Source organism: Urocitellus parryii, chromosome 2 (genome assembly GCF_045843805.1).
Source record: "Urocitellus parryii isolate mUroPar1 chromosome 2, mUroPar1.hap1, whole genome shotgun sequence".
In the NCBI taxonomy this organism is placed as follows: domain Eukaryota; kingdom Metazoa; phylum Chordata; class Mammalia; order Rodentia; family Sciuridae; genus Urocitellus; species Urocitellus parryii.
Window position 1 is genome coordinate 183,625,134 of NC_135532.1, and position 12,437 is coordinate 183,637,570.

Sequence of the window (12,437 nt, forward strand, 5' to 3'; positions counted from 1 at the left end):
TCCAAAGGGAGATTGCTCCCTGAAAACCCTCTGAACCATTGCCTTCTGTGGATCTTTCAGCAAATAATTTTTGTGTTTTTCTTTTTTTTTTTTATTCTAACATTCTCATTTACAATGTCTTTTCTGCTTCTACCTAGGAAAAGCCAAAATTTGTGAATTCACCTTGACCACAAACAGGAGAATGTTACCTGAGGAATAGCAGAGGATTTTTCGCAACTTCAGAGACGTGCCTGCTGCTACCATAGGCGCTTGAGTCCCTTGAGAAGTGTCCTGAAGGGCTCATTTGTTGCACACCTGCAATGAGCCAGTCCCTGTGCTGGGCCTCAGCTTCACCCTGGTGAACACAGTTCCATCCCTGGCCTCAACGTGCTCACACCCAGTTTAAAGATGAGCGAAGAGCAATGGGTCTCTCTCACTCCCGAAGAATTTGACCAACTTCAGAAATACTCTGAATGTAAGTAAATGGATGAATGGACAGACATGGGATGGGATTTCATCTTGCCTGGAGAGGGTATTTCTGGAGAACAGAGCAATACAATCATTACAAAGCCACAGAGAGCAAAGTCAGGCCTGACAGTTTCTATTGCCTTATAAACACAGAATTAGGGTCTTTAATATAAAAACAAAATATTTTTTAAAATATATAAGAAATTACCTTTAGGCTCTATAAGTAATACACGCTCACTGTAAGGGTCCGGCGAAGCGTCGGAGGAAGAGACCACAAGAGACTGGCTTCATGCAATAAGCAGGAGGGAGTTTATTTAGGATCCAATTCAGCGCGCTGAGGCTCAAGGCTCACTCAGGAAGGGAGAGCGGCCCAGAGCCCAGAGCAGAGGTCAAGCAGAGCTTAAATACACTTTTTGGGGAGGGCTGGGGGCTTTGCATACTTCAGAACAAATCATCATGAGGCGCGGGAAAATTGAACAACAACTCTGAGACATGATTAGTACATTCATTGGCGGGAACAGGCTGGGCAGGGGTGATTGGTCACTTCTAAGCGGGGTACACATTCAAACTGATTGGTTTTAGGGCCTAAAGGACTACGTGACAAACTACACAGAGTCCCAGGTTATTAGACAACCAGGGAGTCAGTGGGAATATTTACTGGGCAGTTCGGGTATTGTCCTAACAGAGGATTTTAACAATACCTGGTCCTTCACTTTTTAACTCAGGCCCTGCAGCTTGGAAACTTTACAATGCCCGGTCTTTTACACTTTAACTCAGGCTTTGCAGTTTAGAAACAGCTTAGAAATTTTACCTTTACACTCACCACAGAATTTGGGATATTCATGGAAGAAAATAGAGTGGGTTAAAAATCACTGGTCAACCCCTATGATCGGTTCAGATCACTCTCCTCCTGTGCATATTGCTTTACATAGTTGAGTTCTAACAGTGTACCTTGTGTTTGAAACCTGAGCTTTCACCCAACACCATCATAAGCATTTGGTCAAATCAGTTAAACCCCTTCATTGCATAATTTTGAAGTGCTGCAATTTCTGTGTTTCCGTGTTACTCAGTGACTGACTTGAACACTTTTGCATTTGGACCCAAAAACCTTCTTTCAGTTAGGGACTGAACTCTGGTGTGTGAATCTCTCTTGACTTTGATCTGGGAAGTCTTGGGCTTTTGCTTGGACTCTTGGTTTCCCATTCATTGTGCCCAGGAACCATTTCAATGCATTAAGTCAGCAGTGGGGAGGTCCCTGGACACATGGGCATTTAGTTGTGCCCGCCATGGGTCACTGCTAATCCCGACTGGTGACTGGAATCTGCTTAGGCTGAGGCAGAAGCCTGTGTGATCACTTCCCTCTGCACAGAGTGGTCTTCATTGACTGTGCCACCGCATTGATTTTCTTGAGTGCTTTGTCATGCAGAGTTGACCCACCCACCCAATTTCCTCTCCCTTCCTTTTAATTATATTGGCAGCTTTCCACCTGCCTGCTAAGGTTGTACAGGTCCCCTCCAATTGCCCTTTTGGTGGCCCCTCCCTCTCCCTCAGGCAGCCCCTCCCTCTCCCTCAGGCAGCCCTTGTCCACACCACTGATCTAAAAGTAAACCAGGCCTCCCACAATTACCAGCTCTGCTTCTTGAGACAGTCCTTAATACCCCAAGCCTCCATGTCCTCTCCTGTACAATAAGAGGACTGAAGGAGGTGTTCTAACCCTGTGGTACCATCTGGGCCTAACATCCTGTGACGTCACATGGTCCCAAGGTCAACAAGAGCCCCATTGGATCCTGATCGTTCTCCCTCTTGGTACTGTGTGGCCTGTGCTTTCTTGTCTAACCGTGATGAGTTTAAAGAAACTCTACAATGTATTGACAGGGAACAAGGAATCACCCCCTGGGGTAGCTTGAATTTAATTTAGCCTGCTCCATAGGTCAGCAAAGTATCAGCCCGACAAGGATGAAAAAGAAGCATATAGAAGAGTCCTACCCTAGAGGGATCAGAATCTTGTTAGGGTGTCAGAAATGTGCTCCTGACATAAACAGAGAATTGCTCTAGGGCATCAGGAAGGAGGTGTTGGCTAAATGGAGCTTATAAAGGTACAAGGTACAAGGAATCCAAGGCCAGGGAAATCAATACGGGAGAGTGTGTACCACACATAGGGGGATTCAAGAAATTTATTGTCTTCAGTCAATGGGGACTAGAAATCTAAAATCAAGGAGTTGGTAGGGGTGGTTCCTTCTGAAGACTGTGAGAGAAGGACCTATCCCAGGCCTGTTTCCTCAGCTTATCATTGGCCATGTTCTCCTTGAGTCCCTTCACATGGTCCCTGTGTGCCTGACTCTTGTCTAAATTCTCCCTTTTTATAAGGACATGGTTTTACTGAATTAGACTCACCCTATTCCAGTATGACCTCAGCTCAACTAATCACATCTGCATCCGCCCTATATAAAGTCACATTTTGAGGTACTGGGGATTGGGACTTTTAATATATGAATGGGGTGGGGGGACAATTGAACCCATATCAGATGATTTAGCTGAGTGAACTCTAAGGGAGAAACTCTAAGGGAGAGTATTTAGTAATAAGTGGCCCTTCCCTAGCTTGGATTTTTTTTTTTCTTCAGCCATCATCTTTGTCCTGTGACCCTTTCTCACCCTTTCTATGTCTCAGGACTAGACAAGGTACTCCAGACCTGTTGTTCTAATAGGAGAGGGAAAAAAAGATAAAATTCTTGGAAAATAATTAGTCCTGAGAGGAAACCCTGAAAAAGTCACTTTTAGATGCATTCTGGTATTCAGTCAGATCACATTGCCATAGCAACCGCTCTTCCACCACCACATAAACAGGAGCTTTACAATAGCGAAATAATGAAGTGTACAGCCCGAGAACTGAGAACTTCCTCCCATGAAGTTACCAAGTGGGAGGGGCTCTTGGAGTGCTCCATTTATGTAGCATAAACCTGCATATTCTCTGGTGGCTTTCTGGGAGGGGAAAATCCATTCTAAAACTGCTCTTGGAAAAAAATCAACCAAGTTATATTGTTATATTTTGTGCCTCTACAAATATGTAAAAACAAATTCCACTATTACATATAATTATAATGCACCAATGAAAAAGAAAAAAAATGATAAAAACTGCTTGTGGAGGCATAAACTTGGGAATATACATCCAATACTATTTTGTATGCTGTTTTCTTCTAACAGTATTCCAATTATCTATTGCTGCATCAAAACCACTTCAAAACTTGTGGATTTGAATAACAAGTTGGGAATCTGCACAGGACACAGTGGACATGACCAGTCTCTGGTCCACATGTTTGAGGCTTTTAGTGGAACAACTCAAAATGACTAGACCATTGCGTAGTGGTTCCTAGGTGGAGCCTCTCTGTCCAGCACCTCCTCATCTTCCAGGGCCTCTGCATGTGGTCTGCTTCTAGCAGGACTTTTAACATGATGGCCCAAGACTCCAAGAGCAAAAAGGCAGCAGCTGTCAAACCTTTTAAACACCTTGGCTCAGAGGTCCTAGAATGGAGCTCCTTCTACATTCCATGGTTTAAAGCCATTCCAGGCCTGACCCAGATTCCATGGGGTGAGGGAATGGACTCCATATCTCATAGACAGTGGCTCACAGTGAGAGATGGGATGGCGGGGATGGACAGCCACCATCTTTAGAGACCATGATTCCATCATTCAACGAGCTCTGGGAGCATGATTTTTAGTGGTTGCAGAGACTTCTTTTGAATACATTTAAGTATTTCATTTCACCAAACAAGTTATTACAATCTTAGAATACATTAACACACTCATTGTGTTTAGTAAGGCAAATTGGGGTCCCCTCCCGCCCTACCCTGATCATGCCTCTCTGGACATAAAACATGTATTTATGGGTACTACAGTTTACAATGGATGATGGATAAACCACATTTGTTTAAGAAATGTTGCTGGCAGAGTGAGGGGCTTCCCAGCCTGATTGGAGAAATAAAGTATACTTTTGCTGGGGAAGGGAAGGAAAAACTGCTTGTTTATTAAAATATGTCAGTGCTATTGGGGGAAGAGGTGATAAATTAATTATGAATGGTTTCAAGATGGTAGCCTTGGAACTAGATGGTTGCCCTAGGTCACGCCTGTCCAAGGTAGAAGATTGGCTTTCAAGGGTTGAGTTTCCTTTCCCTAGAACTATGTGGCAGAGTTGGCCAAGGCACTGTAAGAAAGATATGAGCCTTAGTTGTCTGGTTGATTCAGTGACCTTCAGGAGCCTTTCCAGTATTTAGTTTCTGTGTTTATAGCAAGTTTCTTTTTTACTTTAGAGAGAATTGCACATGGGGACCCCCATGATTGAGCCTCTTTCTGAGAATACTGTTATTTTGTTGGGATGGGGGAAATTTTTTTCAGGATTTATTTGTTTGTTATTTAAAAGTTTCATGATTTGTCAATGATAGAAACTATTAGTTTTTTTCAGAAAGGAAAATAGTCGGTGAAGCCTCAGTTTGACTTTTAATTCTGTAACATTTCCTTCATCAGCTAGTGGTTTCTTAGATCATGAAGAATTTTTAAAGCTGGAAGAGATCTTACTCATCATTAATTCTAATTCCTACCCATCTTATGAATGAAAGCACTGAAACCAGGAGCCCAAGGTCACACAGAAGGTCAATGATAGCATAGGAATTAGAACTAAAATCTCTCAATTCTAATGCAAGTTCAGTTTGTTTCAATTCCATTTCAAGAAATTAAAAAAATGTCCAAAGGAGTTCAACTTTCAACCATACCTTAGTAAATAGATGATAGATAGCTCAATTATATTATAATAGAGCCAAATTTTTAAGTATATTTAAAAATAATGGATCAGTACATTGTGCCATTAGGATATATGTTTTGTTAGAGTCCAGTGAAGGTGAAGTTTCTGACTTTAAAGTGTAGATAGAGTTCAGAATCCAAACCTGTCAATGTGAATAGGGGAGCCAGAGAAAATGTTTAAGGCTGATAACGTAGAACAATGTAAGGGTCTGAATACGCATTGTTGAAACCTGCATCTGAGACCCACAAGGGTCATCTCTCATTGCTTCTTAGAAGAGAGAACCATGACTATTTCTCACCCATATCTCTTTTTGAGTACAACTGGTCTTTTTCTTTAGTGAGGACCAGGACTCTGCCCACAAGGAGTCCCAGAATCCTATGGATGGGGAGAAATTTCGATGGAACAGTGGCTCTCCAAATTTGGTTTAGCTCTCCTGGACAGCTTGTTAAAATGCTGATTCTGAATCACATGCAAAGCTTTGATCATTTTCAATGCCACTCTGGACCATTTACTCATAATCTGGAAGCATGGGACCCAGGCATCAGCATTTTTTAAAGCTGACCAGGTGATTCCAACATGCAGCCAAGGTTGAGAACACCTGGTTTATCTTTTTCCCTCTATGCTTCTGGGAATTACAGGACACATGGCACAAGCAAGACCAGCTCAATTCCTTTCTAGCCCTTGTTGTTCAATAGATCTTTATTGAGTATCTGTTTGTGCCAGGCAAAGAGCTACATGCTGAGGATAAACAGTGATCAGGAAAAGAAGCCTAGCTGGGAGAGTAGGATATAAAGTGAGTCAATGCTTATGAAACTGGACTTCTTGTAGGTGCTTCCACATCCTGCTCTGGGGCCCAATTCCTTCTGACTGAAGAGATGGGACTTTCAGTGCAGTGCTCTTGGTCCTGGCTCCTCTGTTTGGACATCATCCTCTCTCTTTCAAGGGTCTCTTTCAGGACCCTCACAATTTTTGTCTGTGTGTATCTATCTCGCTGTGTTCTTTACTTCTTGAAAAAATTAGAAAATTTATTCATACATTCCAGCCTTTATTTGAATATAGAAAATTTATATTTTATTTCTTTCCTCATGTATCAACTTTTTCTCCCCTTTCTCTCTGCATCTCCACCTTTCCTTGTCTTTGGAATATGTCCCTGTAGCCTCAACATCATGGTCTTTTCTGGTTTGTGACAGGCAAGCCTCAATGGTCAGCCCACAGATCTGCAGGAATGCTGCCTGGGTCACCAAAAGTGAGGTCCATGACCTGCATAAATAAGTGCATCTGGATCTAATTCAAAATGCAGAATCTCAGGCCTTGGTCCAGTTCTGCTGTCAGAATCTGCATTTTTCCCGATCCCAGGCAATTCGTTTGCTTGTTATAATTCAAGAAGCTCTTCAAGAACTTTGAGGAATGAAAAGTTAGGCACCTTGGATTTTCACTCTTATATGTGGGTTTTGAGGTTCACTTCCAAACATGTTGACTTATGATTACTTTAAAGTTTAAAAGTTCAATAACCTGGTGCTCAAATACTCAGTGTTCTTAACTGGAAGACAATGTATAAAACTCTGGGTTCTGGTCCAGACAGCACAGCTGATGCTCTTCTATGAACACAAATCTCTGATTTGTCTGTTTATATGGAGGGCATTTCTGCCCCATACCAACATGGCATCCTCAACTGTTTGTGAGCAGAGCCAAATTTTTTCCTTATATATGTATTTAAATGTTTAGAACATTATAGTTATGCATAATAGTTGGGTTCATTTTGACAAAATCATACATGCATGGAATTTGATTTACTCCATTTCAGTTCCCAGTTCCATCCCCTTCTCCCTCCCCCTCTTCGTCTTTCTCCCTTATATAGGCTTTGAACTTGCTCAAATGCTAGGAACAAATGCTTGATTAAGGACCCAGAGTTCTCGGTACATAGAGCATAAATAAATAATTTTGGATTGAACAACTTAGTGCAGTTGTTACCACTAGCAACCTTCACAGAAAAGAGCCTTCTAAACAACAGATTTGAAGTAGAACTATGGATTGATGGTTAATGCAAAACATACCCCTGCTTTGTCAACCAGGTGAATAAGTTGACCCATTGGGTGTAATTCTTTAGTGTTTTCTTAAACAATGGAGCATGTCTGCCATGCATAACAATTTTAGATTTGCTGGAGTATGTGCTCTTTTTTTTTTTGGCAATAATTATTCAACAAGTTCAGCTGCTTCTTAAGACAGTCTTTGCTTATTAAGAATAAAATCACATCAGAGAGCAGAAGTTCTCAACTTTGAACATTTGAATCCCACAGGAAGGTTTAATATGTATGAATTCCTAGGTTTTCCAATAGATGTTGGCTTAATTGGCTTAGGGTGAGGCCTGAGTTTCAATGTGTACAGAGTTTCCCATCTGATTCCAACACACAGTCAGGCTTGAGGGTAACTGTCACAGAGGAAGGGTCTTGTCTTCTGATTTGCCAGTGTTTGTGTATCCAGTGAATCTCATAGCTGTGTCATATTATTCAGATATTTAAAAATAAGAGTGACTCACTCACTAGCTTTGAGCTCTTGAAGGAATCACTTGAATCCCACAAACCTCAATTTTCTCCTCTCTAAAAGAGGGCTAATTCTCTTCTCTAAATTGGGGATAATTGTTACATTAAAGGGGAGTTATAGAGATTTAAATAAAATATTGGGCTGGGGATGTGGCTCAAGCGGTAGCGCGCTCGCCTGGCATGCGTGCGGCCCGGGTTCTATCCTCAACACCACAAACCAACAAAGATGTTGTGTCCGCCGAAAACTAACTAACTAAATAAATAAATAAATATTAAAATTCTCCTTCTCTCTCTCTTTAAAAAAAAATATTAAGGCTACTAGGTCAGTGCCTGGTATATAATAAGCACTCAACAAAATGGGAGTTGTTACAAATAATGGTGGCCATGGCCTTGTTTTGTATACTCAGAAATGGAACTCAATGTCCTCTGAGTCTGGTGGTAGCCTCATGATACAGGCTTTGACCACAGAGTTCTCTACTGAGGTTAGCTACTAGGAATCTGAAATAAGATCAGAGAATGCTCCAAAGAAGTTCTTCATTGTTCTTCACTGTCTTAAGATGAAACAGAATGGAGCAGTGATCATGGAAGTGGATTAGTCATGCATAGTACCCACTCACTCCTCATGGAAAGAGAAACCCAGCCCAGAAACCCTCTGAGAAGAAAACTGCCATAAAATATCAGGGGACATCCAAAGAGAAAGTAACGAGTTTCAAATTTGAGAATTAGGTTTTTGGGGGTTTTTTTGAAAAAAAAAAAGCCTATAAAAGCCCATAAAACAAATTGAGGTAAATCATGATGAGGAATACCCTTCATAGAAATTTAGTCAGAAATCTTTTGGATTGTATTGTTTTTTTAAAAATTTTTTAGACTATTCATCAGATATCTTAGAATAAATGACTTCAGTTTTTTTCTTTTTAAAATCTCTTGTTAAATGCAAATTTGATAAATATGTATGTCTATACATATCCTAACTAAATATAAAGCAGTATTTTTTAAAATAGAGTCATAGCACGTTAGGGCCAAATGATTTTTGCTGGGGTGAACTGTAGAATCTCCCAAATGTGATGTGATAAATGTGATGATAACATCAAAAGTGTGTAAGTTCTGTTGAAATCACTCCCTTGGTTCTTAGACGGAGATGCTCACTTTATACTACTATTGCAGAAAGAATACCAGGGTTCTTATGTGCTCAAATTTGCATTTTTGAAATCTGATCACTTTGGTTGAACTGAAAACCTCCCATTAAAATAGATTCTAAAATATGTGAGTGTGTGTGGGGGTGTGTTTCTAAATAGTCTAACAGCTTGTAGAATAATTAGAATATACATAGCATGGAACTGAGCTCTGACCTAATTCTGAACTCTCTTCCATTCTGATTCCTGAGTGGCCTGTAGAAAACAAAGACCTTGTTATGTTATTCCACAATCCAAAAAAATCTTTAACAATTCAAATCAATAACCTTAACTCAGCATTAAAGATCCCTATAAAGCTGGCCCTAAAATGTTATCTGATTCTAACTTTTTAAAAATGTTCTGAGATGCCCAAAACAACTGCATCAATTGCTTGTTCTGTCTCTTCTGAGAATACTCCTTCCACTTTATGTCTGCCTTTCAAAACTTGACTCATTCTTTATGCCCCAGCTCAAATGCTATCCTTTTGAGAAGACAGACTCAGTCTCGGCCTCAATCTTAATTTTACTACTTTCTTGCTCTGTGTTTCATGGAGCTTCATATCCTTTCTACAGCATTAATTATACTTTTTGTTTTGTTAAAAATGACTTGGAAAGCCATAGTGAATGACATATAAGGGAAAAGAACATAGACTTTGAGCAGGAGAAGACCTGAGCTAAAACTCTGGCTCTTGGGCAAATCACTTAATTTCTCTGAATTTCAACTCCCTCATTTATAAACTGAAAAAAATTCCCAATTTGTGTGAATTAGTAGGGGATATCTTATGAGAATACACAGGTAAACATCCTCAATCAGGAGTAGCTAATATTATCATGGTTATTAAGATCCTCTTCCCACTAGTTCATTAACAGTACCTTATAGCATCTGACACTCCATAGTGATTTCTGAGTTGAATGGAAGCAACCCAAATTGTTGGCATCTGCTGCCAGGATCTTACTGAGCTATTAGTTTTTCAACATCTGTTTTGAATTTCAGAAAGAAATTTCCATTTTTAGACAACAGCAGCATTTTCCTGTGGCATTTCAAATGTCTCAATACTGCAATGATTATAACTTCTGCTTGATAGAATCCAAGTCAGCAAAACCAGGGTGAAAGCCCAGCCTACAAGTATGTCTACTTTACTTAGGCCCACAAGACCATAATTCTCTGTACAAAGAGCCCAAACAACAAGGAACACTGTGTGAGCTTTTAATGACATTGCCCTTTGCTCAGATGTTTAAATAGCAGCAATAATGGAGCTTGAGAAGCTCTTAATTATCCTCAATACTTGGAGACAGAGGAAGCAGGTCATAGAAAACCCTGGTTTTCTTTGATATCTAAAGTGCTGATAACTATATGGGAGGCACTCACAATGTGTTTTTAATGACAGTTATTGAATCCCTTTTCTTGACTCCCAATTCCTTTATAAACCTCCCCAAAGAAGTCTCCAGTAGTTTCTGAATTATTTCCTGTAGAAAGCAGAATTTTCTCACTTACCATGATTCCTGAATAATCTAAGTCTTTTTTCTTTTTTTTTGTACTCTTTCAATTCAATATATATATATAGGATGCTGAGGGGAAAGAATGACGAGCAGGGGAAGGCTTAACTTCCAGAGGAAAAAGTTTCTGCTATCAGAAATATAATAGAACTGCCATAAGAATATTAAATCAGCCATGCTAATTATGAAACATAATTGAGGTTATGTATTTGTGTCAGGATGAATAGCTCAAACCCCGCCCCCATCGAGATAGAAAATAAAAATCAAGAAAAAAGAGGTAGAAATATTAGGATCCCAGAATTAGAAGAAACCAACATGCCCTAGTGTATAATGATGTTTCAGCACCAAGGACAGAGCCAATGGGTCATCCTTTAAAATTAGCAAAGTTTTTAGTGTTTTAAAATCTCCACTCAAATGATTGTATACTCATCTATATATTGTTTTTCTGAACATTGGTTATATTTTAGATCTTGGTCTGATATATAAAGACGCCAGCCAACTGCAGCTCCCAAAGTAAAACTAGGCAACAGATGAACAAGATAAGTTTATAGTTATAATACTGTAAGTGCTATTACACAGTTGTGTACAAGTTATGGGGGATCTGGAGGAGGGAATGATGACTCTGACTAGTGCAAAGAAAGACCTTACAAAGGAGTAGACCTGTGAACTGGATATTGAAAATTGAGTTTGCAAGAAAGAGAAGTAAGACCTTGAAAGTACCCAGTACATTCAGAGATTTCTGAAAATGTGATTAGAGGTGACTGAAAAGTAGGCTGAATGGGAGAAAAGGATTAGGCTTGAGCACATCACCAAGTGCTGAACTCAAGCTAAGGGGGTTAGGCTTTATCCTGGGAAAAGGGAAATTCACTGTTTCCGTTTTAGAAAGAAAAGTTCAGAAAGGTAGTTCAGACATCAGAGGAGAGTAAACTAAAAAAACATAAGAAATGAGAGGGCAGAAGGTTGAATAAGGGATGTGTGTCCATCTCGTCCTGGGAATGAGGGCTGCTCCATCATAACCATGCTTAGAGAGAATTTACTTGGTTCTGTTTTCATTAGCTGCTCACAAGAGTTTCATATGTGGATTGTGTCTCTCCAGATTCCTCCAAGAAGATAAAGGATGTCTTGACTGAATTTAACGAGGGCGGAAGCCTCCAACAGTATGGACCACATGAGGTAAGAACATTTCCATTCTAAGCCTTTTTAAAATCCCCATGTTCCAGGCTTTCCATAATCTATTTTCCTCTTAGAGGCTTAGCTTGCCTTGAAGACCTTGCTCCTTGATCTTTTTTTTTTTTTCTTTTTCACCCTCAAGTCTCAAGTGACCCATCAGTGCAATCTGGCATTGTTTCAAAAACTCCGATTGTCCTGCAGACCACATCACACCTTCTCCTCTGTGCCCAGCATTTCATTCCTCCTACTCTCCTTATTCTCAGCTAATAACTGAGAAAATTAAAGCAGTCAGAAAAGATCATCACAAGCTACTGACCCATGCACCCAACTAACAATACCTTTTCTCCTGTTGCTGGGAGAATATGGTTCCTCTTGTGCATTCAATCCCACCCTCTTTTGGCCTGTCTTAAGCACTGCTTCAAACATCTTCCCCAGTCCCTTTCCCTTTCTCTCTCTCTATTTCTGTTTTTCATACCAGCTTTCCTACATATATTAGAATTTTCCCATTAACATATAAACAGAAGTGTTCTCTTGACTCCACTTCTCCCCTCAAGCTACCATTTCTCTCATGTCCTTGATAGCAACGCTATGGAAAAGATTTGCCTATACTCATCTCCAACTTCTTTTCTCTCTACTTTCCTGAAAGTCCTTTTTTCAGTGTGTAACTCCTGTTCCTCCACAAAAACCCCTAGTCCAGATGGCCAGAGACCTCCACGTGGCTAAATCCAATAGCAGTTTTGCCCAGTGGCCTTGGCCACGGTGAGTCAAATCCTCCCCTAACATTCATTGTGTTTCAGGATCCCACACTCTTCCTGGTTTT

General features: G+C 40.3%; 1 protein-coding gene across 5 annotated transcripts in view; it reads left to right on the forward strand.

Annotated features, from left to right (window-relative positions):
* Positions 1-387: 387 nt before the first annotated feature.
* Positions 388-12,437, forward strand: part of Dgkg (diacylglycerol kinase gamma) — a 153,838-nt gene continuing 141,788 nt past the window's right edge. For all 5 annotated transcript variants that reach the window (XM_026389347.2, XM_026389349.2, XM_026389350.2 and 2 more), the window contains exons 1-2: positions 388-454; positions 11,544-11,620. In XM_026389347.2, the coding sequence (XP_026245132.2) occupies positions 388-454; positions 11,544-11,620 (144 nt within the window). The remainder of the gene's footprint in view (positions 455-11,543; positions 11,621-12,437) is intronic.